Source organism: Balaenoptera ricei, chromosome 11 (genome assembly GCF_028023285.1).
Source record: "Balaenoptera ricei isolate mBalRic1 chromosome 11, mBalRic1.hap2, whole genome shotgun sequence".
Lineage (NCBI taxonomy): Eukaryota > Metazoa > Chordata > Mammalia > Artiodactyla > Balaenopteridae > Balaenoptera > Balaenoptera ricei.
Window position 1 is genome coordinate 9,517,276 of NC_082649.1, and position 26,918 is coordinate 9,544,193.

General features: G+C 40.8%; 1 protein-coding gene across 16 annotated transcripts in view; it reads left to right on the top strand.

Annotated features, from left to right (window-relative positions):
• Window positions 1-26,918, top strand: part of HIVEP1 (HIVEP zinc finger 1) — a 144,487-nt gene that overhangs the window by 105,398 nt on the left and 12,171 nt on the right. For 15 of the 16 annotated variants that reach the window (XM_059937937.1, XM_059937926.1, XM_059937928.1 and 12 more), the window contains 4 exons: window positions 1,490-7,458; window positions 10,670-10,803; window positions 11,514-11,689; window positions 16,296-16,397. In XM_059937937.1, the coding sequence (XP_059793920.1) occupies window positions 1,490-7,458; window positions 10,670-10,803; window positions 11,514-11,689; window positions 16,296-16,397 (6,381 nt within the window). The remainder of the gene's footprint in view (window positions 1-1,489; window positions 7,459-10,669; window positions 10,804-11,513; window positions 11,690-16,295; window positions 16,398-26,918) is intronic. The other variant, XM_059937941.1, reaches the window with a different exon arrangement.

Genomic DNA, 26,918 nt, shown 5'->3' on the forward strand with positions numbered 1-26,918 from the left:
ATCATTTTTCGTTTCGCCTGCTTGCTTGTATAGTTAACGAGAGGCATAAAGTACATCGCTGACCTCATTGCATTCGTCCTGAAGAGGGAAAACCAGTGGGGAAACATCATTTTATAAATGAGTGGGTTGAAGAATAAAGAAGGTTTGCTTAACATCATTTTGTAGCGGTATCAACAATACTGATACTTTTTTTCTATTTTTCTTTAGCTCAAATAGTTTCATCATGAGACCCCCCCACACACACCCTTTTATTTGCCCTTCTGATTATGGTGGGTAAATGTATCTTTAGTGGATTAGTATGCAATTTTTTTCATTAAATTAATACATGAACGCACATAAACTGATGTCACAAGAGGACCAGAATATTTTATTTTATGTAAATTCTTCTGTTAATGCAAAGTGGTTATTTTGGTATAGACATTTTGGTCTAATATGAATTTTTAATAGGTACATTGTAACAGCTATTTGAAAATAATGAGGAATTAGAGTATTTGGCTTTTCTACAAGTAAGTAATATAAGCTTGAATAATTTTTGTTTACGTGCCCGAGGATCCAACAAATCAAAACAAACGAAATTATGGCAAGCAGTTATTGCTCAAAAATACAATAGTTGACAGAGATTGTGGTGGTTGATGCCATTTAAATGGTGATTTATTTCAACACAGCAAGAAATGGAGGCGGTTTCATCTCTTCTCTCCTGTTATAAGTTCTGTCTGTCTGCCTACTCACCTATCATTAATGGCAAAGAAACATAGCCATTGAATATTTTGTTCAATTAAAACGGTGATTTTTATTTTAAAACTAAGGGCCATTACAACATTATGACTTTAAAATTTTGTTGGTGAAGAACCACAAGTAAGTGTATTATTTTACTTTCATATTTTTCTGTTTATTGATACAACTGCTATATTAACAATTCTTCACGGTTCTATCAGTGAATATCCCATGATCATCTGAGGTATCTTTGTCTAAAAATTATTGTATAGTAACCTTTGTTCTCGTAAGAATATCAGTATTGCCTGTTTTGGAGCAATACTGTTATGTAGAAACTTGCTGAGAAGTTTGCTTTAAAAGATACTAAATGTGATAAGACAAATACCCAGCATTAAAAGGTTGAATTTTCTTCTTTGTGGGCCAGCTCTCTTAAGACTATTGTGTAGGGTCCTCAGCTGCAAGGGTGAAGGGGGAGGATAATTAGTTTTGAAACATCAGGTTCCAGGACTGTGGTGAGATAGGGGGATCAAGAAAGGAACACAATGTTCTAGAAATGTACACTAAGGTCTTCACACGATTGTTTCAACAGATGTTGATGGCCAGCATTCTTAATATTGCCAGAATGTAGGAATGCAGTTTTATCCAAACTGGCTTTCCTTTAAATTGCCTTCTTCAGTTGTCATAACACCCTTGTGATTGTAATGTTAATCTAAAAAATCATAGTTGGTGTACATACCATTTTACCAATTGGTTTTCTTTATTCTTTTTTGAACAGAAATCTTAGAGGCTGGTATTAAAGGAACTTCAGAATCACTTAAAGGTGTGAAACGAAAAAAGATTGTAGCTGAGAATCACCTGAAAAAAATACCAAAATCCCCACTGAGAAATCCTCTTCAGGCAAAACACAAACAAAATACAGAAGAGTCATCTTTTGCCATTCTTCAGAGTGCGGCGGAGTCCCACAAGAAACAGAATCACAGTCCTGTAAAAAATGGGAAGCAGTTTACCAAACACAACGGAGAAACCCCTGGGATAATTGCCGAGGCCTCTAAATCGCAAGAGTCTGTCTCCCCGAAGAAGCCCTCGTTTCTGCAGCACCCGTCCGAGCCGCGCCGGTGGAGGTCAGAAGGCTCGGACCCCGCCAAGCCCAGCGTCCCCAAGGGAAAATGTGACTCCAGTTCTCTGTCCAGTAAAAGCAGGACTGACCACCGTGAATGTATCTCCTCTCACTGCAGCCCCCCACCCTCCTCGTATGCAAACACCGCGTTCGATGTCTTACTGAAGGCCATGGAGCCAGAACTGAGCACCTTGTCGCAAAAGGGCTCGTCTTGTGCGGTTAAGAGCGAAAAACTGAGACCAAATAAAACTGTACGACCCCCTTCTCACCTGAACAACAGCCCAGTGGATGCCCCCGAGCCGACCCCGCAAGAACCGGCCGCCCAATCACAGCCGCCTCCTCGGACCTCATACGCCGGGCACGTGTCTGCCGCTCAGAAGAACGACCAAGCGGCGCTTCAGGCCGTTTCTCCTTCATATAATCCACACGAACACTCTGTTTCTAAACCTGGCCAACAAAATCAGCAGCTTCCAGCGTGTTCAAGTTTCGCCAGATCACTCACGAGTCTGCAGAACCAGGAGAACGCCCAACTTGAACACGTCTGTAACGCAGCAGTGATGTCATCCGTAGGTGTGACTTCACCCTCCAGTAGAACTCAGGTTTCTCCTCCAAACCAGCAAGTGGATGCTGCCTCGCCCCTGTCAGTGAGCCCCGCCCTTTCCACGCGGTCACCCCCCACGCCAGTTTACAACTCAACTCCTGTCGCCTCTGTCGTTAATCACAGCGTGGAACAAATGTGCAATCTTCTTCTGAAAGATCAGAAGCCAAAAAAACAAGGAAAATACATCTGTGAGTATTGCAATCGAGCTTGTGCAAAGCCCAGTGTGCTTTTAAAGCACATCCGCTCCCACACTGGAGAGCGACCCTATCCCTGCGTGACCTGCGGGTTTTCATTTAAGACTAAAAGTAACCTGTACAAGCACAAAAAATCCCATGCACATACTATCAAACTGGGTCTCGTCTTGCAGCCAGATGCTGGCGGCTTGTTCATGTCTCACGAGTCCCCCAAAGCACTTAGTGTCCATTCGGATGTGGAAGATAGTGGGGAGAGCGAAGAGGAGGGCGCTGCTGACGAAAGGCAGAACGACCCGGGCTCCATGGACCTGCAGCCCGTGCAGATAATGAAAATGGTATCCAGCTCGGAAGCTTTACCAAAATTGGGTTCCATTCCAAGCAATCCAGATCCTGCGGTAGGTGACTTTTCACTACAGGACAGATCTTCAGAACCACAGGCTGTGACAGAGTTGCCAAAGGTTGTGGTCCACCCCATCAGTGTGTCCCCTTTAAGAGCTGACAGCCCGAAGGTTACAGAGTCCAAGCGTGAACCTCCTAGTGCACAGAAACAGAAAGACCTTCAGGTCACCAGTACACGGTCCCACTCAGCCTGGGCATCCTCCCTGGAGATGGATGAGAAGTCCCATCAGAAGGGCGACGTGAGTCAGCCAGAGGGAGAACAAGAATCTCATGTGGGAACAGTACATGCCCAGCTACAAAGGCAGCAGGCCACCGATTACTCCCAAGAGCAGCAAGGAAAACTTCTCCTGAGTCCTCGCAGTTTAGGAAGTACGGATTCTGGTTACTTTTCACGTTCTGAAAGTGCCGACCAAACAGTGGGTCCACCGACCCCCTTTGCCAGGACGTTACCCGCCCCAGAGCAGGACTCTAGCAAGAATAATGGGGCCTCTGCACCTCGTGTCAGCACAGCAGCAGCTTCGGCTCTTCCAGCAGGTGAAAAAGCGTCACTCCTCCCAGGTCAGATGCGCCCACCTTTGGCGACAAAAACGCTTGAGGAACGGATATCAAAGCTTATCTCAGACAATGAAGCCTTGGTAGATGACAAGCAACTGGATAGTGTGAAGCCACGGAGAACCTCTCTCTCACGACGGGGAAGCATCGATTCCCCCAAATCGTACATATTTAAGGATTCTTTCCAGTTTGATTTAAAACCAATGGGACGGAGAACAAGTTCAAGCTCTGATATACCAAAGTCCCCTTTCACTCCCACAGAGAAATCAAAGCAAGTGTTTCTTCTGTCTGTACCTTCCCTCGACTGTCTGCCCATCACCCGAAGTAATTCTATGCCTACCACAGGGTACTCAGCGGTACCTGCGAGCGTCATCCCTCCCCCACACCCACTGAGAGGAAGTCAGTCCTTTGACGACAAAATTGGCGCTTTCTACGACGATGTCTTTGTACCAGGGCCTAACGCTTCTGTGCCCCAAAATGGACATCCCCGCACTCTTGTCAGACAAGCAGCAGTAGAAGACTCTTCAGCAAATGAAAATCATGTTCTCGGTGCCGGGCAGTCCTTCGACGAGAGCCATCACGGAGGCAGCCCCGCTGGTGAGACCGCAGTGGCAAGAAGCAAGCCCCCGGCCCCGGGTTCACACTTGGAAAAGAAGAAGTCTCATCAGGGGCGAGGGACCATGTTTGAGTGTGAGACCTGTAGAAACAGGTATAGGAAACTGGAAAATTTCGAAAACCATAAGAAATTTTACTGTTCAGAGTTGCACGGGCCAAAAACCAAGGTAGCTCTGAGGGACCCTGAGCACAGCCCGGTGCCCAGTGGTGCCCAGCCTCCCATTCTGCACTACAGGGTCGCCAGCGCCACCGGGGTCTGGGAGCAGACGCCCCAGATACGAAAAAGGAGGAAAATGAAAAGCGTCGGAGATGACGACGAACTTCAACAAAACGAAAGTGGAGCTTCTCCCCAAAGCTCCGAGGGCCTCCGCTTTCAGAGCGCGATGGGCTCGGTTCCCAGTTTGTCTCAGCAGAACGCTGCCGTAACTGGTGACCAGCCGCCTAGAAATATCCAGCTGCAAACCTCCCCGATTCAGCTTGTGGCCAGAGGCCCCGAACAGCCCCCGGACCCGAAGCCGTCCTCCGCCGTGGAAGAGCAAATGAGCTCCGCTGCCCAGGACAGGACAGAGCCCAAGAGACACGGGGCCGGCATCTCCGTCATCCAGCATACGAACTCGCTGAGCAGACCCGGCGCACTTGACAAGCTGGAGTCTCATGAAGGCGCTTCCCCCGTTTCTTTCCAGGAGCTGAGAACAGGGAAGCCCGGGTCTCTGCACATAAGAGGGATTTCCCAAGAGGAAGGCCGCCCGCCCCGGAACACATCTCAGCCCGCCGAGCCTGCACTGTCAGATGCTGTGAGAGGGGAACTTCAGGAAGGTTCCAGAAAGATCTCAGGTGAGCGACACGTGTTAGGACAGCCCTCAAGACTCGTTCGGCAGCACAACATCCAAGTCCCAGAAATCTTGGTCACAGAAGAGCCAGATAGGGACCCGGAAGGCCAAGGCCACGATCAGGAAAAGTCCGAGAAGTTCAGTTGGCCTCAGCGGAGCGAAACCTTGTCCAAACTGCCAACGGAGAAACTGCCGCCCAAAAAGAAGAGGCTTCGTCTTGCCGAGATGGAGCACTCCTCAGCCGAGTCGAGCCTGGACTCCACTCTCTCCAGGAGTCTAAGCAGGGAGAGTAGTTTGTCGCACACTTCGAGTGTCTCTGCTTCCTTAGACGTAGAGGACGTTTCTAAGACTGAGGCCTCCCCCAAAATCGATTTTCCGAATAAAGCAGAGTTTCTCTTGATTCCACCTGCCTCTAATACCCTGAACGTTCCTGGGAGTCACCGGGAAATGAGGCGCGCCGCATCGGAACAGATTCACTGCCTGCAAATGTCGATGGAGGTCTCTGATTTCAGAAGTAAATCATTCGACTGTGGAAGCATCACTCCACCTCAGCCAGCCCCACTTGCTGAATTGCAGCCTCCGACATCCCCTTCTGGCACGGGGGTCGCCGGGCACGTGCCTCTTTTGGAAAGACGGAGAGGCCCACTGATACGGCAGATCTCTTTAAACATCACTCCAGAGAGTCATCTGTCTCCTGGGAACCCATCCTCTTTCCAAACTATCGCTCGTCTTGGTGTGAACACAGTGCCATTTCAGGGGCCTCAGCTCACTCACGCACCTTCAGCTGAGTTTCCTGCAAATACTTTGCACTCCCAGACTCAGATTAAGGACCTGCGAGCAGAAACTTCAAGTTCCAACTCTCCAAACATCTTTCCTGTTCAACAGCTTCTTGGTATCCATTTGTTAAATCAAATCCACATGCCCCTTAGCCTCCCAGACACACAGATGTCTCTGCAGGTGTCTACACAGAGTGTCAAACCAGATGCAAGCCCTGGTGGACATGTATCTTCTAAAAGTGAGGATTGCTTTGCTCCCAAGTACCAACTTCGGTGTCAGGTGGTCCCTTCGACCCAGCCTTGCACTTCTAACCCTGTACATCCTCTGCCAAAGCAAGTTCTTTCAGACCCAGCTGGGGCCAACCATCGTGCGACCTCGTTGACATTACCAGCCAAGTTAGTAGAAGCCACGTCTGATTCGTGTCCTCTGCCGCCACTGAAGGTCGGGCCTCTCGGCAGTCAGGTGCCGAAGGTGCCAGCGTCCTTTGCACTGCCCTTGCATCTGCAGAGTCGGGTCCCAGCGTACTGTTTCACCACAGCCACAGCTCTGCCACAGATCCTAGTGACCCAAGATCTAACCAGTCAGCCGATTTGCCAGGCTAATTGTAGTATGGTGCCAATCAGCGAAGAACAAAATTCCGTGCCAGAATCGCAATACGATCACCGAAATGCTTTGCCAAACCCAGAGGGAGAACTTGTCTGCGAGAACGTTATTTCAGAGATGGGCCAAAATTCATCTCCATCAGAATCCTTGCCTGTAACTCAGAAAACGTCTGTTGGTAGACTTTCCCCCCAGCAAGAATCTTCAGCTTCAAGTAAAAGGATGTTGTCCCCAGCAAATAGTTTAGACATTGCCATGGAAAAGCACCAGAAGCGAGCCAAGGATGAAAATGGAGCTGTTTGTGCAACAGATACTAGACCGTTAGAAGCACTGAGTTCAGGAGCTCTTGAAGTTAGTAAGCAGAAGAAGCCTGTTCTGGTGAGGCAGGTTTGTACCACGGAGCCCCTTGAAGCTGTGATATTGGAACAGGATATTTTTTCTCACCCTGAAGTTAGTAGTGAGGCTCTGCATTTGACTGATGTTTCACCAGCTGATAATTTGTCGCCAGGACCCTCCAAGCCTGTGGTTATAGAACCTATAAAAGAATTGCAGGAATTTGAAAGCATCCTGTCGGCCACATCGCTGACTCTGACAGTTAGAAATTTAGCTGCCCCTGCAGAGAAAACTCACATTTCTCCTTCGGAACATGTAGACAGTAACCAAGAAAGGAAGTCACCAGGGGTTAAAAATCCAGGCGACAAAGCGAACATCCAAGAACAGAGTCGGTCCGCAGCCACCACTCCTTCCGCGTGTAAGGCCGGTGACACACAGCAGCCGTCCTTCCCCAGCCTGAAGACTGCCACCAGCTTCACGTGGTGTTACCTGTTGAGGCAGAAGGCCCTGCACCTGCCCCAGAACGACCAAAAAACTTCGGCCTACACCGATTGGACCGTGAACGCCAGTGATCCAAATCCACTCAGCTTGCCTACCAAAGTGGCTCTTTCTCTCCTGAACTCAAAACAGAAGACCGGAAAATCTCTATATTGTCAAGCAATAACGACACATTTCAAGTCAGATTTATTGGTCTATTCAAGCAAATGGAAAAGCAGCTTAAGCAAGGTACTTGAAATATCATTTATCTTCAAAAATAGTCTGTGCAAGTTAGTTCCAACATGTCTGGATGCCTTTAAAGATTTCAATTGGAGGTTGTATTTTAATTTTGAATGACAAATTGTGCTTTCTAAGTGGACAGTTATTTGAAAGAAAGAATGATAAGTTTACCCAGGGAGTTATACTGATAAAGATTACCCAGAGTCCTCTAAGATTTGATTTTCTTGTTAGGTGAGAGAAGATTATGTTTATGCTTTATCCCTGCTAATGAAGGGGAACAGAGGTGTGAATATTGGAGATTGTTCTATTTCATTTTAAAATATAAGCAGAGACCCATTCATCCTTGTTTTATGCAAATCTGACCACTCTCCCCTCACCATGTTGATCCCAGCTCTCTTCCTGTGTAGCTCTGAGAATCATCTTAGTACTAGAGAGAAGATTCACAAAATAACTGTATACTTGATAATTAAGTTGGTTTGGTCAGGATTTGTACAGTAAGGTCGTAAAACTATAATTTTGGGTTATTTGTGGAATAAAACTATAATTAGAGTTGTTGGCTTTATAAAATGGGGAAAATCATTTAAATGATTAAGAATAAATAGATAAGGGTATTAGGTTGGACTCTGGACATTCAGAATTATAGGTTAAGTTCTTGATCTCTACAGGCTCACAAGCACATGATACAGGTTCATAAGTATTTATTTATCAATAAGAAAATATCACAGTATCAATATTATAATAGAAGTGCCTACAACTTTAATAAAAGAAGGAAGTCTCTAACACTGCCGGTAACTTGAGGAGGAGGTATGGATACAAGGAAGATATTCCATAAGTGGTGATACTTCAGCTGAGTCTTTAAAAAAGAAAAAAAAAAGAAATAGGGATTTTTTTTCAGGCAAACAAGAGTGAGAAATTTTAGTAGTCTGTCAAGTGATGTGGAAGTGAGAATGAACTTAGTTCATTTAAAGAGCCCCGAGGAGTCCAACATGGCTAGAAGGTGTTGGAAGTTTGAAACACTGACGTAGTTTGAAGTTGGAAATGTAGATAAAGACCAAAGAATATGCATGGTGGTAGAGGGCCTTTGGTACTTTCTCAGTGGAGGAGGGTGCATCCAAACCATTCAGAATTTAATTTTTAAATGCTCAGACTCTACATCTACTAAGTCAGATGGAACATGAGACTTGAGCGTGAGAATTTAAACAGCGCTTCATGTTTGTATGTTCCTGAAGTGCCTATGAAAAGTGGCTCTCCTTCAGTACCAAGTGCCTTGGTAGAAATCCCTTGGGAAATGCACATCTGGATTTGGAGCTGGGAGAGAGCTCCGGGTGGAAGGTGTAGAGATCGTTCAGTGCATAGGTGCAATTAATGAGGTCTTTAGAGAGAAGGGCCTGGAATGGATCCCGAGATCCCTACTATTCAAAGGCTCGAGTGGATGAAGAAAGTCCACATAGGAAATGAGAGAGATTGTTCATAAAGGAAGGAGGGGGGGGGACTACGAGAAAGTGGTATCACACAGATAAAGGAAGAAGGTATTTTAAAGAGAGTTGTTCAAGCCAAGAGGTCAAACAAAGATGAAGACTAACATGGTTTCTGGACTGAAGGATTCTAATGTCCCAGAGACATGAGTTATATGGGCAGGTGGCCGTGGAGGACTCGGTACTGGGTTGACTGTTAACTCACAACCCAAATGCGCATGTATTTATAATTCAAAATGGAAGAGAACAGGTCGATGCTAAAGTGAAAGCATTTCTAAGAGAAGCAAGGTGTCAACAACATAGAGTGTATAGAGCGGTCAAGCATATAAACTAAGGAAATAGTAAAGATTTTGGCATTTAGCTTGTTGGAGAATAGAAGTCAGATTTGATAGCAAGAAAGTGAGCAAAAGATAAGTGGGAATTTGGTACTGAGAAGAAGGTAAGAAATAGGATTACTGTTAGAGGTGTAATGTCAAGGAAAGGTATGTGTGTATTCCAAACCTGATGTGTTTGCCAGAAAAAGAGGAGACAGTTGCATTTGTACATGTCAGGGTCAGTGTCATTACCTCTTCACACCACCTTTTTGAGACACTCAGGCCAGCAGCGTTTCTTTACGCCTGGCTTTGTAAGGACAGGGCCTTCCCAGGGGGTTCTTCCCGAGGCCACATAGGCCCCTGGGTCCATGATGCACACACTCTCTTGTCACTTACTGTTATTATGTCATCGCAGTATGATAGCTGTCTACTTGGTGGTGTAATTTTTAAAGGAAGTTTGTAACAAAGAGGACCTTGATCAGAAAAGTTGTGCCTTGTGTTGGGCTTGGCCAGAGGACTGGAGTTTGAGCCCTTGCCGTTAACACTTGACGTTGGACAAGTGACTTAACTCTACGCGTGTCCTTCCTCACTGGGATGTGATCCACCAGTGCTGGCTGCTTCACAAGGATATGTGAGAGCAGAGTAGGCTGGGGAGTGAGAAAAGAGGTTGTAAATAGTGCGGTTGTATAAAATCATAATGTCGCGTCACTACAGAGTGTCTGTAGGAAAAGCACACACTGTTTATTATTCTGATGTTCACTACTTTTTTCTAGAGATTTAAGTATTATCAGGCCAAGACCTAACTTTTGACCTGACCTATAATTCACAGTTATCAGTATTCAGGAACTTTTGAGAGGATATAGAGAGGAAACCTAACTATGGTTTAAAATGATGGGAGAAGGGGAGAATAAAATATTGGGAAAGGGAGCTTTGGCTCTAACTTTACACTGCATTGATGTTGAAGGGAAGTTAGTCATGTTTTTCAGGAGTATGAGACATTATACCATAAGGGGGTAACTAGCTCTTTTCCCTCTTTAAATAATAAACTCTTTAACAGGTATACTTAAACTGTAGTATGAGTGGTTGGTTAGCTATAAGAAAGAATATTTAGTTTATTAAAAAAGGTTCCTAAAATTAAACTCATGGAATAGCAGGGTGGAGGGTTGTAGAGTCTTTATTTGGGGGTGTCAGTGGAATGTGGTGGGATTTTAAAGTAGCATAAGATGTGTCAGTTTGCTGTGATTCAGACAGATAAAGGAGGAGATAAAGCAATGACCTTTAAAGCTGTTACGTCCTTGAAACGCCTTCCATTAAGCTAACCGTATGCACTGTACTCTGCCATGTTTTAATTTCCAAGTGAAACACTAGCATGTTTGTGTTTTCAGTTTTATTAAATTAGTGTCTCTCTCTTTTTTTTTTTTTCCCTTTCAGAGAGCATTAGGTAATCAAAAGTCCACAGTAGTTGAATTCAGCAATAAAGATGCCTCTGAAATTAACAGTGAGCAAGATAAAGAAAATTCCTTAATCAAAAGTGAACCAAGAAGAATTAAAATATTTGATGGAGGGCAAGTACAAATTTTCCTTCTTAAATGTACATTTAAACTTACTTTTTAAATGTACATTTGCTTTCATGTGAATGAAGACTTACCAGTGCCGATTTTATATAAACGTTGCAAGGTTTCTCAGCTTATTAACAGACTCTTCATGACAAAATACATGTTAGGTATTATGTTAAATAATGCCATTTTGATCAAGAAAATGACAACTATTTAGAAAACATTGTAGATTCTAGGAGGCAGCTAAGCACTAAGTTTTCAGAGTGAACCCTGGGTTTCACGTTGATTCATAATAAGGAGTGACCTGAAAAAATCTGCTCTAAAAGAGATGAATCATTGCCTGTTTGATGTCTTTAGTGAATTCGGTTGTGAGAAAGATTGTAAAAGCCAACGGTAGTTAAAATGAAGCTCAGAAATATTTCAGTACTTATAGCTGTGATTGAATTTAACAATAAAGAAAATTTTAAAGCAGTCACTTAGAGGAACTATTTTAAAATTAAACCTGGTATTGAATAAAGTTGTTTGATTAGAATTAGCTATTAGAATATTGTGTTGATGTGAAAAGCTGGAATATTCTGTTACTTACATGTGCATAACATTTATATTGATTGAGTGTAAAAATTGTGCCTTTTATTTTTTAGGTTGAATTTCAATCATCAGTATTTTCTCAAAGACATAGTATCCAATTGCCCTATTCATTTTCCTTTTCTTTAAATTAGATATAAATCAAATGAAGAGTATGTATATGTCCGAGGCAGGGGAAGAGGAAAGTACATTTGTGAAGAATGCGGAATCCGTTGTAAGAAACCTAGTATGTTAAAGAAACACATACGAACCCATACAGATGTCCGCCCCTACCACTGCACTTACTGTAACTTCTCCTTTAAGACTAAAGGTATGAGATGACATCGCTTCATGGTCCTTTATTATATGCATTGAGTTAGTAGAGCTAAGACCCAACTTTACATATTCCTTGACCAAGGAAGCAGTAGCTAAAATAGAATAATATGAATTACATCTTGTCAACATCGTAGTCTTATCTCTTTATATATTTCTAGACCTCTTGAGAAAAAGTTTTTAATTACACACTTTTAGAATATACGTAATAAATATGACATTTGAAACGGAGCAACTGCCCTTTTTTCTTTTACTTCCCAAATTAGAGTTGTATAACATGATGACTAACACGTTTTCAAAAATACTTACTTTGGAGCTAAAGAAGAAAAAAGAAATTTTCATGATCATATTGTAGATGTATTTCAGTGCTAAAAGTTTAAAGAAAAAATTAAAATAATAACTACAGTAAAGTTATACTGATTACATTCATGTTTTATTATCTAATTTTAGTCATGCATAGCCATTTCTTTTTCTTTCCCATGAAGCTTTTTTACTGAAGTACTGTTGAATATCAGCTTCAAAAAATTTCTAAATTTTGTACTATTTAATGTTTGTGGAACTCAGAACTAGTAATTAAAATTATATTTAGTACCATTTCTGTATTCTTTATATGTTTTTATTTAAATTGTAAGCCTTTATTATAGTTAAGGTAATTTTACTCTCTACAAATTTCCTGTGACATATAATGAATAAATACACTATCATAAAATGTTTGCTTTCTCCATTAGGTTCCTTGTTTATGAATCATTATACAAAAATTTCTTGCTTGAGACTTTAATTTCGTATACCACCCTTTAGAAAGTAAGAATCTCGCAAATACAAAGCAATATAATCATAAAATTATTTGTCTGAAAGGAGAAAATCTGTGAAAAATATTTAATCAATTTTTTTAATAGAACTACATTATTTTTATCCCTTTTCAGTTAACATTTGCTTTTTTTTCTGATTATATTGGTTGTCTGCAGTTTTTGTTTTAAAGATTGATCAACTCTTCAGCAAAATTTATTATATTTTTTGGCCAGTATTTATTGGCATTTAAACAGTTATAGTATGTAGCAACTAAATAGTTTCAAATTAGCTCTCCTTAAATGCCAGTAAAACCTGAAACAAGAATGATGGGGGAAAAAACAAAACTGTTCTTCAGATAGCCTTGAATATTTCTAAAGTTTCAAGAAATCATAAGTCAGAAGGAACCCTAATTCTGTCATTCTTAGGTTGTGGTATGGAACCTTCTTCTGGAAATGGAGGGTGCATTTCAGGATGATTTTCCTGATCTTATGTGAAGGCTTTGATAGGATTAAGTGCTTTGATCTTCTAACCCAACTTACTGCTTTTACACTGGTTTTGATCCTATGATTAAGAAACGTCCGTCTTAAATAATTTACAGTGTGAGACCAGGAGACCAGTAATAGGCCAATATTACAAATAAAACATTACCAGTTACAGAATGATGTTACCAAACAAAAGAGGATCCAGGTATGATGTGAAATGGGTGTTTCTCAGAAGAAGGAGGAAAAGGAATCAGGATATTTTATAAAGTAAGGGCAAAGAAAGGAAGGAAAATTTTAATGTGGAAAACAAATGAAACTACAGAGATTTCTTGGCAAAGAAAAATATTATGAATCATCAAGTATTAATCCTAATGAAATAACTCAAGCCAACATCATGTAAAATATTAGATAAATGTTTGTTAAATGGTGGACAGGGCATAATGATCTTTGAAGAGTGAGCAGTATATGTTAGCAGTTTTCATGTCTTTCATTTCTCAAATATGCTGCATACCTGAATTTACATTAAATTTTTTGTTTTGTCAGATAATTCATTGGAATTATGTGATAAATATTTATTTGAAGAAAGCTACCCTAGCTAAGGAGACTGGTGAAGAAAATATTAGAAATTCAGTATTTCCCTATTCTCGGCATGGCAGTTCTCTTTTTTATGGTCGCTTCCTTGTAGAAGTCTACCTTTTATGAATATATGCCAAACAGATTCCATAGTACCTTGTAAAGGAGGCTAAATAATAAAAGACTTGTTTTTAGATTAGGCTGTAAATTTTGCCCTACTCTGATTTACTTTGCTGTCCCATTCTTGAATGTGTCTGGTTATTAACAGAAGGTAATAGCGATGAAATGGCATGCTATATAAGTAGGGGTCTGCAAGGATAGCATGGTACTATCAAAGGAATGATCTGTCCTCCTAGAAGTTGATGCTTCTGGTGGTAATGCTTGTAAGTCTGTACTTCATCAGTTGTCCTCTCGGTTTATTTTATGAATGCATTTTCAAAATAATTTTAATTGATTTGTTTTCACTATTCTGCTTTAAAGGTCAGTCAGCTCAGTCAGTGAGCTTGCATCTCTGCAGGATTTAGTTCCATTTATAGCACAGAAAGCTGGACTTTATATATAGCTATAGGAACCCAGAAACAAAATCGTTCATGCCTTCCAGAGGATTTATATTAATGTTCATTAAATCTGTTGAAAAATTTATCTGTTAAGTTAATGCACAAAGCTTACAGCCTTGCTAGGGGATATTTGCATTCTAATGTGCATATTTTGCATATTGAAATGCAAATTGTTTTATTATAAATTATTTAAGAAGTTGGTTAATAATAAGTAATAGCTCAAGTTATGAGAAAATAATGCTTATTAAAAACTCATATTCCCAAATTTGCCTAGTTACAATTATACATTAACTTCTCAGAAAGCAAATGACCTCCATGGCTGTCTGTTTAGGGAACAAAAGCATTTTGAAAGAACTTAGTGGACCTTGTGATTTGGTTTATAATATTGTCATCATACTAGAAAGTGTTTTGACTAATCAGTGGAAATTTCAGCCACAATAAGATGGGAAAACTATTCTTCATAACTTTTAATGTGAAAATGTTGAAGCATACAGAAAAGTAGATATTTGCATAATGAACACCAGTATGCCCATCACGTTTTAATAATTGTTAATAATTTGCCATATTTGCTTCATATTTTATTTTTAAAGTGTATTTAAGGTAAATGTCAGACATGGCCAAGTCATTTAAGCCGGGCGTTATCTCTAGAATCACAGAGGTCAAGGTTTGCTGGATCTTAGACATTATCTGGTCCGGTCCCTCTCTTACACTTGAACCCTTTAAGCACTAAGCTCTGGGATACTGTGCATACTAACTAGTGCAAGAATTGGCCTAAACGGGTGTGACCAGTCCCACGGGCTTAGTGCAGTTTTAGTGGAGGTGAGGCTCTATAAATACTGCAATTTTGCAGGTCTTTCAGCTACCACAGACTCAAATCTGGACCAATGATTCAAACATTTGTAGCTCTTCTGAAGGTTTATTCTGAAATACTAATTTGCCCTGCTCGCCAAACGCAGCATTTAGATTTTATTTTCAAAAGAGATGATTTTCCCTTCTTGGCAATTTTGTGTGTGTGGCATTATCTACTCAAGCTGCTTGGTATCCTCAAGAGAATTTGAGCTCTCCCCCTGCATTAGTGATCACTTGGGGCCAGCACGCCCAATGGTTCCCAGTTAATCTGGTGATACTTACAGAGGTGTACACCAGCTGCCAGAGGAAACACACCTCTAGGGATACTATTATGAGACTTGTAGTAAGTATGGTGAAGTAAAATTAATGTAGGAAATTCTTTCTCTTGTTCCAAACACACAGAAATACTATTTATAGTACAACAACCAACTGTAGTTTTAAATAGATAACCAAGCTTGAAATTTAGAAAGAAAGATTCCCAGCCACCAAAAATAAGGAAACTCCAAACTAGCATGGTGAACAGATATTAAAAAAAAAAAAAAAAAAAAAGTCCATAGGGACATCAAGCCAGATATATGCCCACAGGCCTGGGGTTTAATGCTGCCAGATATATGCCCACAGGCCTGGGATTTAATGCTGCCAGATATATGCCCACAGGCCTGGGGTTTAATACTGGCCCTGGAATGGCATCTGAGGCCTCTGAAATAAGCATGGCTCTCCTGTCCAGTGACTTTGGACCATGTGGGGAAAAAGCTGCCTGCTAAAAAGCAAAACCCTATACCTGTGCCATGCCAAAAAAACGCCTCAAACTGATCCAGAATTAGTGGAATGAAACTGTTAAGGTCCCAGACAGAAGCAATTGGAAGGCTGACGCATAGAGATGTGTCTACAACCCAGGGTACTTAAGACTCCATGGAAACCAATCTTGCTAAAGATAAGTTTACAATAAAAACTAAAAAATGTGCAAGGAAATAAAGTACTATGAGGGAAAGCCAGCGGACACAACTGGTGGAGAATTCAGAAACCACAGAGCATAGTGCAATCTGAAAGGGACTTTAAGTGTATATAAAATGTTCTAAGAAATAAATAAGGACTAGAGAATAATAACCATAAGGCAAAAGTAGACATTATCAAAGTAGAGGAGGCAGATTTGAAAAAAAGAGATTATTACTAATAACAAGGTTATTACAGCATATAGATACCAGTATTATTTTTTTGAGCAAATTTTAGTCATTGGAATTGTATAACCACAATCTGTACTTTCACTTGAAATAGGAATGGAATTTGCCAGTGTTGACAAATGCAATAGCAAAATAATACTATGTAAGCTTAGTAAACATTCTTTTCCCTTAAGGAAATCTGACAAAACACATGAAGTCCAAGACACATAGCAAGAAATGTGTGGATTTAGGCGTCTCAGTAGGTTTAATAGATGAACAAGATACAGAAGAATCAGGTAAGGCTTTATTCCATATTTTTCATAAATGCTATTTACAATGTACTCTTTTTTTTCTTTGCATCCATACTCTTCTTTCCATTCCCACTGATGCTGCTCAGTTCCTACTTTCATTACCTCTTATTTATACTATGTGATAGACTCCTAATCAGTTTTCTCACCTTTCCTTTGTCTTCCTTCCTTTGCATCTATCCCCACTGATGTTAAGTTAATCTTCCTGAAGCATGTGTCTGATCATACTATTCCTCTGCTCCAGGTCTTCCATTGGTTTCCATTTGCCTACCAAATAGAATATGAGCCACTTGACCTCCAGTAATTCCTCAGAATCCTTTATAATCTGATGCCTGCCTACTTCTTCACCTTTATCCCTCATCTCTCTCTTTCACCTGCCCTAATGCTTGAATTTCCTGCTTACATGACACTGATCCGGCTCTCTGCCTATAAAGCCCTCACCCTCAATCCCCACAGAAACGTGGCTCCCCGTCTGCATTGGTCAAAATCTTATTTTCCTTCAAGATCTAGCTCAAATCCACTGCCATCATGAAGCCTTCTCTGATTTTCCCTTCCCACACCACTTGCGGGAAGCAATTTTTCCCTTTTCTCAACACCTGTAATATTTTAGAGTTCACTCTCTGAGAGTATTGGATCCCTTTCTGCCATAACTTTTTTGTTGTTGTTGTTGTTATTTACATGCTTCCTCCCTTACCTCTTTGCTGATTCTCAAGCGGGTCATGAGTAGAACTGATGCCTGAGTAGTATTCGCTGCGCCCGCAGCCCTCAGCGCAGTGCCTTGCTCGTGGCAGCTGCTCTGGAAATATTTGGGGAATAAAAACATTTGTTTGCTTCCCCAAATTGTTTATTATTTTGAAAAGGTTAACTGGTTGTTTTCTTAACGATGTTAACTCAACAAGTAGAAGTATTTATCTCTAACCAATTTTGAGGGGAAATAAAGCTGTTCATCTGTTCTGACTAATCAGACAATAGACTTATTTTCTTGTAAGACTTTTTGTTTTAACCCAAGAATTTATCAACAAGAGATAAGTTAAAAAAAAAAAAGTTGTCCTATTGCTTTTTTGAAAAACACCCTAAATTAAACATTTACCTGCTTGCTATGTTTTAGTTAGTATGTACTAGTTTGATGTAGAAAAAATTTCCAAAGAGAAAATGGTGAGGACATCTTTGAAAATACAGGTAGAAAAAGCAAATGCTTTTCATTCCACCTGACAACCAGTAACACACTAAATGAATCAGCCTGAATTTGTTTCTAAATATGCAAGAGAAGTGACTCACATCTTAAGTGCTACAGTTGATATGATTTCGTATTTTAAGCACAAGGAAAGGATTGCCTTTAACTTTAATTTTGGGAAATAAGTGGATGTATTATTAGTAGAAGGAAAATACAATCATAACAAACTTAGGACAATCAGGAGGTTTTTAGTGCTTCATAGACACTTTGATGCTCTGATACATATCGGGGATGGCAATATCAGGATTTAAAAGTATATATCAAATTAACATATGTGTAACTTTTTTGTCCTAGGAACATACGTATTAAAAACTGATTTTTGAATGGCTAGGAATTGAATTCTGTGTTGATGTCTTTGTATAAAGACATACATTTAATAAAATTAATTAACTAATTTACTTCTAATGTAAATAGTCTGTTTGATTTATTTTCTGCTCTTAGTAGTCATGCAGTAAATTAACTACCATAACTATTTAAGTGAAAAAAAAAATCCCTCTTTATTATTTATTTGCTTTATTGCTATTACGCTGAGCAATTCAGAATTAAAAAGCTAGGAAAAATGAGTAACGCTTTTAGTGAGTATATTTATTACCCAGAGACTAGAAAAGGCACAAAGTAGAGGTTATAATATGAAATACTAATTTCTGAAAAATGTATAAACATTAAAAGCATTATTATTATAATATATACTCTTAGGTGTTTTACTTCTATAAGAAGATGAGTCTTATAAAAATTAAGTAAAATGTAGAATCTTCTAAACCGTCAAGGGAAGGTAGTGTTTATATCCCAAATTTACATAGGAGAATTAAGTGTAGTTTCCATTAATTATCATGCATCGTTTAGATTGGACAGCTGACTGATGGACTTACATATCTATCCGTTCATTTTTGTTATTTCTCACCTGATTCCAGAAACGCTTGAAGCAGGTCTTAGACTATAACTCAAACTTGATAGCCTAATTCCCAATTCAGATGAGATCCTCTGATAAAACTCTAGGTAATTTTACCTGTTTTTTGTGTTTAATTTTTTTAAAATTACTGTACTTATCAGTAGTATACTTAAAGTTTTTTCACGGTTTTTATTGAATAGTAAATTATAGCACATAGGTGGATTTTGCCAAGTGCTATGTCATACCTCATAGTTCTTTATAATATGCCAACAAAATATATTCCTCCACTTCTGCTTTATTATAGGCTTGGAATATAGGCATAAATGTGGCGAACGTTGTTTCAAACAAATGGTCTTGTTTTCCCTTTATTATTGTCTTTTGTGTTTTTAAAAATATTTTGAGATGTTTTTTAAAAATACAGAAAGATTACAAAGAGTTTTATTACATGCACTCATGTATTCACACCAGAGTTGGGGATTATAAACATTTTCTCACATTTGCTTCAAGTCTTTTTCATAAATTGTGTTTTTGAAAATTGTATTTTCATAAATTTGTATTTTTGAAAAAAAACAAGCTAAGTAAGGCATTACACATTAGGTGCAGTATCTCTAACTCACCCTTGCCCGTCGCACTCCCTCCCAGAGGCAAACACTAACTGCACTTAGGGGTTTTCTTTCTACTCATTTAACATACGTGTGTATATCCACACATAGCATGTGGTTTTGTTTAAGTTTGTATTCCAGATTTGCATGAACAGTACCACCTTGTATGTAGATACCTAGAAAATTAATTTTGCTTTATAATTTTAAATCGTTCTCTAGGATAATTCCTATTTCTGTACACCTTTAACTATACCTGATACTACACGCATTTTAGTTTGGGGCCAATTTGATGGATGATAGTCTGCTGTCTTTACTTATATTTTCTTGATTGCTAGCCTAAGTTTGGATCTTACTATTCTTTGGGAAGAAGTTTCACTCTATTAAACTGATGGTAGTTAGAGATGGGATCTTGCTTAGCAATTCTTTAGATGTCTATGTTTTTAGAGAGGAAAGCGCAGAAGCCCACAATGTGATGCTGCCTGTCTGCAAGGTGTACCATTTTCTAGCCCAACACCAGCCTAGAATATTCTAGGCATTCTTTTTTCACTCGCCTTTGCTGGCTCCTCCTCATCTCCCCAGCCTCTAAATGCAGTGCCCAGGGCTGTGGTCTCTAATCTCTCATCTCTTCTGTCTATGCTCCCTCCCCAGGTAGTCTCATCCAGTCTTCCGACTTTAAATACCATCTATATGCTGAGGATTCCAATATCCACTCCAAACTTGCATGTCCATCTTTCTACTCACCATCTCCACTTGGATGTCTAATAGGCATCTAGAGTGTGACGTGCCCCAGACTCCTGGTTTACCCCTTATGTGACTCTAAGAAGCACGCTTCCCTGAAGTCCTTCTCCCATCCTTCCAACTGCTGGACCAAAAACCTTGAAGTCGTACTTGGTGTCCTTTGGCTCCAATCCACCAGTAAAACCTTTGGCTCTTCCTTCAAAATGTATTCGGAAACCTACTGCTTTGAACCACCTGTTCCTCCCAGCCCTGGTCAAAGCTATCATCACGTCTTCTAAGTTGCTTGCAGTAGCCCCTCACTGGTCTCCGTGGTTCAGCCCCTGCCTCTTTACAGCCCGCTTTCAACACAGCAGCCAAAGTGGTTTCTAAAAGTTACGTCATGGCTTTGCTTAAAACCCTCCATCGGTTTCCTGTCTCGTTCGGAGCCGTGGTCTGTGTCCCCTGTGAGCACCACGCCTCTGAAACTCGGCTCCACTCCCTCCTCCCCTTCCGCTCAGCTGCAACCACCCTGATCGCCTGGCTCAGTGGGCAGCACACCCAGCTGGCCCCTGTCCAGGGCCTTTTCTCTTTTCCTCCCTTTGGAATGCCCTCCACCAGGTGCTGCAAGACACCCCATCATCTCTCAGTGCTCTTGTGCTCAGACGTCACCTTATCAGTGAGGCCTTCCTGAAGCTCCCTAGAGAAAAGAGCACCTCACCCTCTTCCTGCCGGCATTATTTTTCCGTACAGCACTTACAGCCACTTACAACTTACAGATGAGTGTGTGTATTCATCATCTGTTCCTTTCAACTAGAAAATAGAACATAGGACGGCGATCTCCCTGTGGTCACTGCTGTATCGTCAGCACTTGCTGGGATTGTGGCTAGCGGCAAATCATAGATAGTAAATAGTTGTAGATTGAGTGGGTGACTGGAAAAAAGCGACCTATAATCTGTCAGGAAATCATTCAACATTGTTGTTTTTAGAATATGATATACTAGTTTTCCATTAAATTCCTTCACTACAATGAAATGGTAGCTGTAATACAGTATTTAATGCCTTTACCTGTGAATAGTGTTTACATGGTTTGGCCGTGGTCGATATAGGAATTTTCAAAGTGATGATGGCCATTCATTTGTTAATTTGTTATTTATTGGTTATTAGATCAGAAGACTGGGAGATATTTTAAGTTATCCTGACGATTCCGTTTTTTCATCCTCAGTAATGATCTGTGCAGACTGATAAATATCTGTTCCATTTTTCAGTGGTTCCAGAGAAGAAGAGTTTATTCTCTTTGTGACTGATTATTTATTTAGCACCGCAGCAACTGTCTAGTATGTCCACAGTCACTGCCCTCAGGAGCTCCTCGCCTGTGGCTGTGATGTGGGGACGTTGGAGTGAGCTCAGACTTGGCAGGGTTCACTCCTCAAGGCTGGGATCTGGGAAGGACAGTGATGGCCTCGTCTGGAACAGAAGGATGACTAAGGGTATCCCAGGAGAACGAAAAGAAAGGAAATATATCAAAATATAATGATCCATATATTGCTTTGTTTGAAAAAGTATTGATGAGGGGGTGGGGTAAAGGAGGGCAAGCACTCTGGACCGAGAGAGTTGTTGAGCAAAAGCCCAGAGGTTGGGAGAGGGGAATAGGGCGTCAGGAGTATAAATGGGGCAGGATGAGAGAGTTGGGCAGGGCGCTGGGGGACAGGTCCTACTATGCAGGGGAGTTTTAGCACCTTCCTTTAAGAAAGTCTGAGGGATTTTTTTTCTTTTTTTCTTGTATCATCTAAAGTAATTTAAAGCCACTACCTCTCTAGTCCCATATACATCTGACTTTTAATCTGGATTATTTTCTCAAATGTTTTTTAAACAAGGAAACAACAAATAGTAGGGCTCTTTATTTGTGTCCCCAGGAATTTTCATAGCTGAGCTTTTGTTTGTTTTTTCTTTTCTGCTGCTGCTGTTTTATTTTATAGTGGGAATTTAGACAATAATGACTAAAAGAAGCATGATTCCTTTAAGTGGTTAGTCCCATTCAGCAGCAACAATAATAAATAATACCATAGAGCAAAAATCTTTTTGGGGGGACTTCCCTGGTGGTCCAGTGGCTAAGACTCTGCACTCCCAGTGCATGGGGCCCGGGTTCGATCCCTGGTCGGGGAACTAGATCCCACATGCCACAGCTAAGAGTTCGCATGCCGCAACTAAAGATCCCATGTGCTGCAACTAAGACCCGGCGTGGCTAAATAATAAATAAATATTTTTTTTTAAAAAAATATTTTTCTGAAAGGGTGTTTTTATAAACAAAGTATCTTAAGGTTTCAGCATCTCTCGTTCTCTACCAGATGGAGTTTACAGGTTTGGATGGAAAGTCTGGTACGATTTTTCCCTTGTGACACCCAATTTTGTATGTATATATGTATAATGACTCATTTAGAAATCTTGCTCTTCATTTATTAAATTAGGGAGCATTATTTCTCCTGGAATTCATTTCTACTCTGACCCAGCAGCACCAAGGTGTAGAACTTTCTCCACAGAATAGACTATCATAAAAGATAAAGACTTGATTTTTTCCTACCTTAATGTTTCCGTGTATGTTTTAAAACCTTGCCCTTATCAACTCCATAAGGATGTTGTAAGGAGTAGTGGCGTATGTTATGAAGTGTTTCATTTTACTATCAATTTAATTTTCCAAGGAAAAATACAAATTATTAGCCATATAGTAGTAGTAGAAGAAGTGACTAACTTTAAAAAAAAACAGAAGGGAGAATAAATATTTTCAGCTATCATAGTTTTAATCTTTGAAGTGTACATCTGTTCGTAGAAGGAAGCTTGGGGTCCAGAAGCAGGTCAGTGCCGAGTGATCTGACATGCTGGGTTCTCTCTCCCCCTGCTTCCTCCCTGCCCTTAGGAGTTTCCCGCCTCCCTGATCACACCTGGAAGCCTCCCCCTTCTCCGGGATCAGGCTCATGGCAGCGGTTCCTTCTGAGACTTCAGCCGCCAGCTCGAGATTGCTGCCTGACAGTGTACTCCCTATTTTCCTGGCCCAACTAATGAAAATAAGTGATGAAATTGCATCGTAATATAGGGTCTTTCCACACATAACTTGCTGTCTTTTCCCTTTAATGATGAACAGTTTAGTGTTTTTTTTTTAAATTATTTATTTATTTATTTATTTTTATTTTTGGCTGTGTTGGGTCTTCGTTTCTGTGCGAGGGCTTTCTCTAGTTGCGGCAAGCGGGGGCCACTCCTCATCGCGGTGCGCGGGCCTCTCACTATCGCGGCCTCTCTTGTTGCGCAGCACAGGCTCCAGACGCGCAGGCTCAGTAGTTGTGGCTCACGGGCCCAGTTGCTCCGCGGCTTGTGGGATCCTCCCAGACCAGGGCTCGAACCCGTGTCCCCTGCATTGGCAGGCAGATTCTCAACCACTGCGCCACCAGGGAAGCCTCAATGATGAACAGTTTTATCAAGTGCTTTTGTGGCATCCTGGGGTCCTACTGTCATTTCTCGTACTCTTAATCTAATGTACCTCTGGTGTTAAGCCCACTGCACAGTGCACTGCTAGAAACCGCACTGCAATTCCATTTGCTGCGTGTCTACATAAAAATTCAGGAAAATGCTAAGGTTTGGCCAGCAGTTGGGTGTCACAGCAGTTTCTTACCTGTGTCCCAAAAGGTAGTGATTCCAGTGGCTCTTCCGATGCCTTTCATTTTGCCCTCACGGCTGCATTTATCCAGGGGCGTTACTGATCTACTATATGAAATATGCAGGTATGAAATTACTGAGTAAACTCTTATCAGCGGAATCTCCTTTGTCACCTAGGCTTTCCTAAACACAGTTGAAGTTTCTCACTTAATTATGCAGCTAGATTACAGATGGCTACCAAATAACGGTGATTAAAGAAAAATAAGTAGCCAAGTTCAGGAGCCACGTGTCTCTTGGGAAACCAGTACACTGACACATCGTCTTGATCAATATGAAAATTTGTGACATTAAGTCTTCTCTAGATACTGAATAAAATTCTTAAGTAGTTTTGGTAGCCACCTTCATATTTCACATTGACAGCGGGGCAGTTCTGTCAGAAGTGGAGTCCTACAGCACCTTAGGAAGGACTATTAGATTCATCACACTTGTATGAAAGTCACATACACCTCAACAGCCAGTGCTAACAGGATATGCAAGAACTTGCTCCAGATATTTACACCTTGATTATCTCAGACATCTGGGAAATGGGGTAAACTTTTTAAAGAAAAAAAACCCACAAGGATATTATTTGGGAGCCCTGATTCTAAATGCCAGGCTTTGCAGAATAGCAACCAGAAACCTAAGGAGAGTGTTTTTAAGGTTTATAGGAAAAACTGGGGGGCTTGGTCGTTTGATCTTTTCTGTAGCACATACATAATCATCAAGAAATATCATCTCTGAGCTTTCATTTATTCAACAAAATTTGTTAAAGGCTCTCCAAAGGCCAGTGTTACTACAGAGTATCCCACCATATTTATTCTTGAAAAATCATTACCATTCGGTAATGTCTTGGTCAACTTCTGGTTTTCTGGGAAAAGTCCAAGTCTTTTTGTTCCATGTTCATATTTAATTTTTCCTTAATATCTGCCTTGTTTATTTTCATCAAAGGTTTACTGTAGGTTTATTTCTACTTATCTACAGTATTTCTTTTCCTGGTATTATCTTCAATCTTTTTCTTTTTTTGAATGCCCTAAATCTGTTTTCTACTCTCTACCAACTTGATACTCAGAATGTCATTCACCAGCAGAATGTGCATGTTCCCTGGTGGATGGAGCGCTTATGAAAGGTCAATGTGACGATGATGTGATGAAGGCGCAAAGACCCCTGAGTTTTTGATTCTTCACGGCCCTTAAAGCAGTGGGCCGTATGGCTGCCCATTTCGTCCTTCAGCAGATGAATTCTTGTTCTAATTTCCAAATGGAGTAAATTTAGAGACGTTGGGAAACATTTATTTTGAATTAAGCAGAGGGGACTGTAAACTTATCTAAGGCAGCCATTAAAATTTGGACATTTGACATCTCAAAGAAGTTTCCGTGTAGTTTAAAACTAGCCACTCAGCTGTAGTTATAGTAGGTGTTCATGAAAAGTCTAATCCCTCCGGCCAGCTGCACATGTCCCTGTATTCTTGCCATGCAAAACTATATAGTCTCAGGAATTTTGTCCCTGTGTTCTTGGGGTATTAGTAAGTACTTTTTCTTTTTCACCTTTTGTGTCAAAAGTCATGCTGCTGGCTATTTGCTTTTCATGCCTTGATCCGAAGAATGTTTTTGTCAGCAGACTGCTCGGAATGTTAACATGTGCCCTCCACTGCCAGACTGGGAGAACCATTCAGTGTGGCAAGGTGCAACTGGAAACACGGTTCCCGCTGGAGGTTAAGTACTTAGGATGATGCGTGTAAGAGGATGGCGTTAGATCACAGGATTTAAAACCTGTGTCACATTTACCCTTAAAATAAATTTAATGAATTTTTCTAAATGAAGTGCTTTCAAAATGAAACCTGTAGCATATGTTTTTGTCACTGGGATGTTTACAGAAAACATTATTAGTTCTTTTAAGAGAAACTTCCACGCACAGTAAGAAACCATGATACGTCTTGGGACTTACAGTTAAAGAAGTGTGTATGTCGTTAATGAACAATGCAGATACCACTGCCTTTTGGTTTACTGCCTAAAGTTAACAAACGTTAAACCCTGGCTCATTATATTGTTAAGATGAAAACATAGTTTAATAAAAACCCGAAACAAAAACCCATTACTGCAGTAGTTGCATGCTTTAGAAGACTTTTTCCCCAGGTTTCCCTTGTTTGTCTGGATTTCAGAGTAATTTTTCTAAACATGAGGAAAACAAGAGCAGACAAATTACAGCAGTAGCAGAATGTTGAAGAGGGAGGTGCTGCTGACCTCCCAGGGGAGCCTGTCTGAGGGAGGCCCCGCCTGGCTCGGCCAGCAGGGGTCACTGTCGGGCAGCGATGGGAGGGCAGCCCGCGGTTCATCCAACTGAAATCAGATTTTGAAACACATCTTTAGGGAAGTGGTTTGACGTAAATTACTTTTGAAAAACAATATTGCCGCATTGTTTACCTTCTTTTTCCCTCATGAATTTAAATTCACAGAAAATAGAAGAATTAATTTTACACATACGTAAAATTGTACTGAGTAGTAGAAATTTTTACTTATAATGAGTGTTGGGAATGTACCTAGGAGGACAGAAATTAAATAGAAATTTTACAGGCCATTTATTTATGAATTTGTTAAGTAAGTATGGGTTCCTTATACCTGTTCTAGGGTCCTTGGGGGATGCAGAGGGGTGAGCTACAGCCTTCACCCTGCTGGAATAGTACAGTCTACATTGTACAAACCAAGGAAGGAACAATCGTCATGTAGTATATCTTACTGGAATAATGACAAGACTCCTAAATACAAAAAAACCCTGTTTCCAAATTCTGACTTTGATGCTTTCCAGCTGTATTTAAGTCTCTTAACTTCCCGTGTAAAATGAGTTTGGTATCAGCTCTGTCACGAGTGGCTGTTAGGTTTAAACATAAAGAGTAAAATGTTGGCAAACTTTTTCTGTAAAGGGCCTGATAATCAGTATTTTAGGCTTTGTGGGCCACACAGTCTCTGGCATGACAACTAAACTTTGTGAGTGTGGCAGGAGAGCTGCCATAGACAGTATGTAAATGATGGGCCTGGCTGTGTTCCAGTAAAACTTTATTTAAAAGAACAGGCGGGAGCCGCGTGAGGCCAGCAGCTATGGTTTGGCAGCCCCTGATACAATAGGAACTCAGTGTAGCATGCCATCGTAGTTACTATGCTCAGTAACAGGCTGTAGCAAAACGAGCAGTGTCACAAAGTCAGAGATGGCAAGTTCTGGAGTAGTTAACAAGTCTGTGTTCTTGACCTTGCTGACTTGTGGTCATGGACAGGTCACTTTTCCTTTCTGGGTCTTCTACCCTGCATAACTTCTGACCGGATAGTAACAGTCTTCTTTGGGGCTAGGGGTTAAGGGAACAGGGCAGTAATACGAAAGGACTTTTCTTCGCA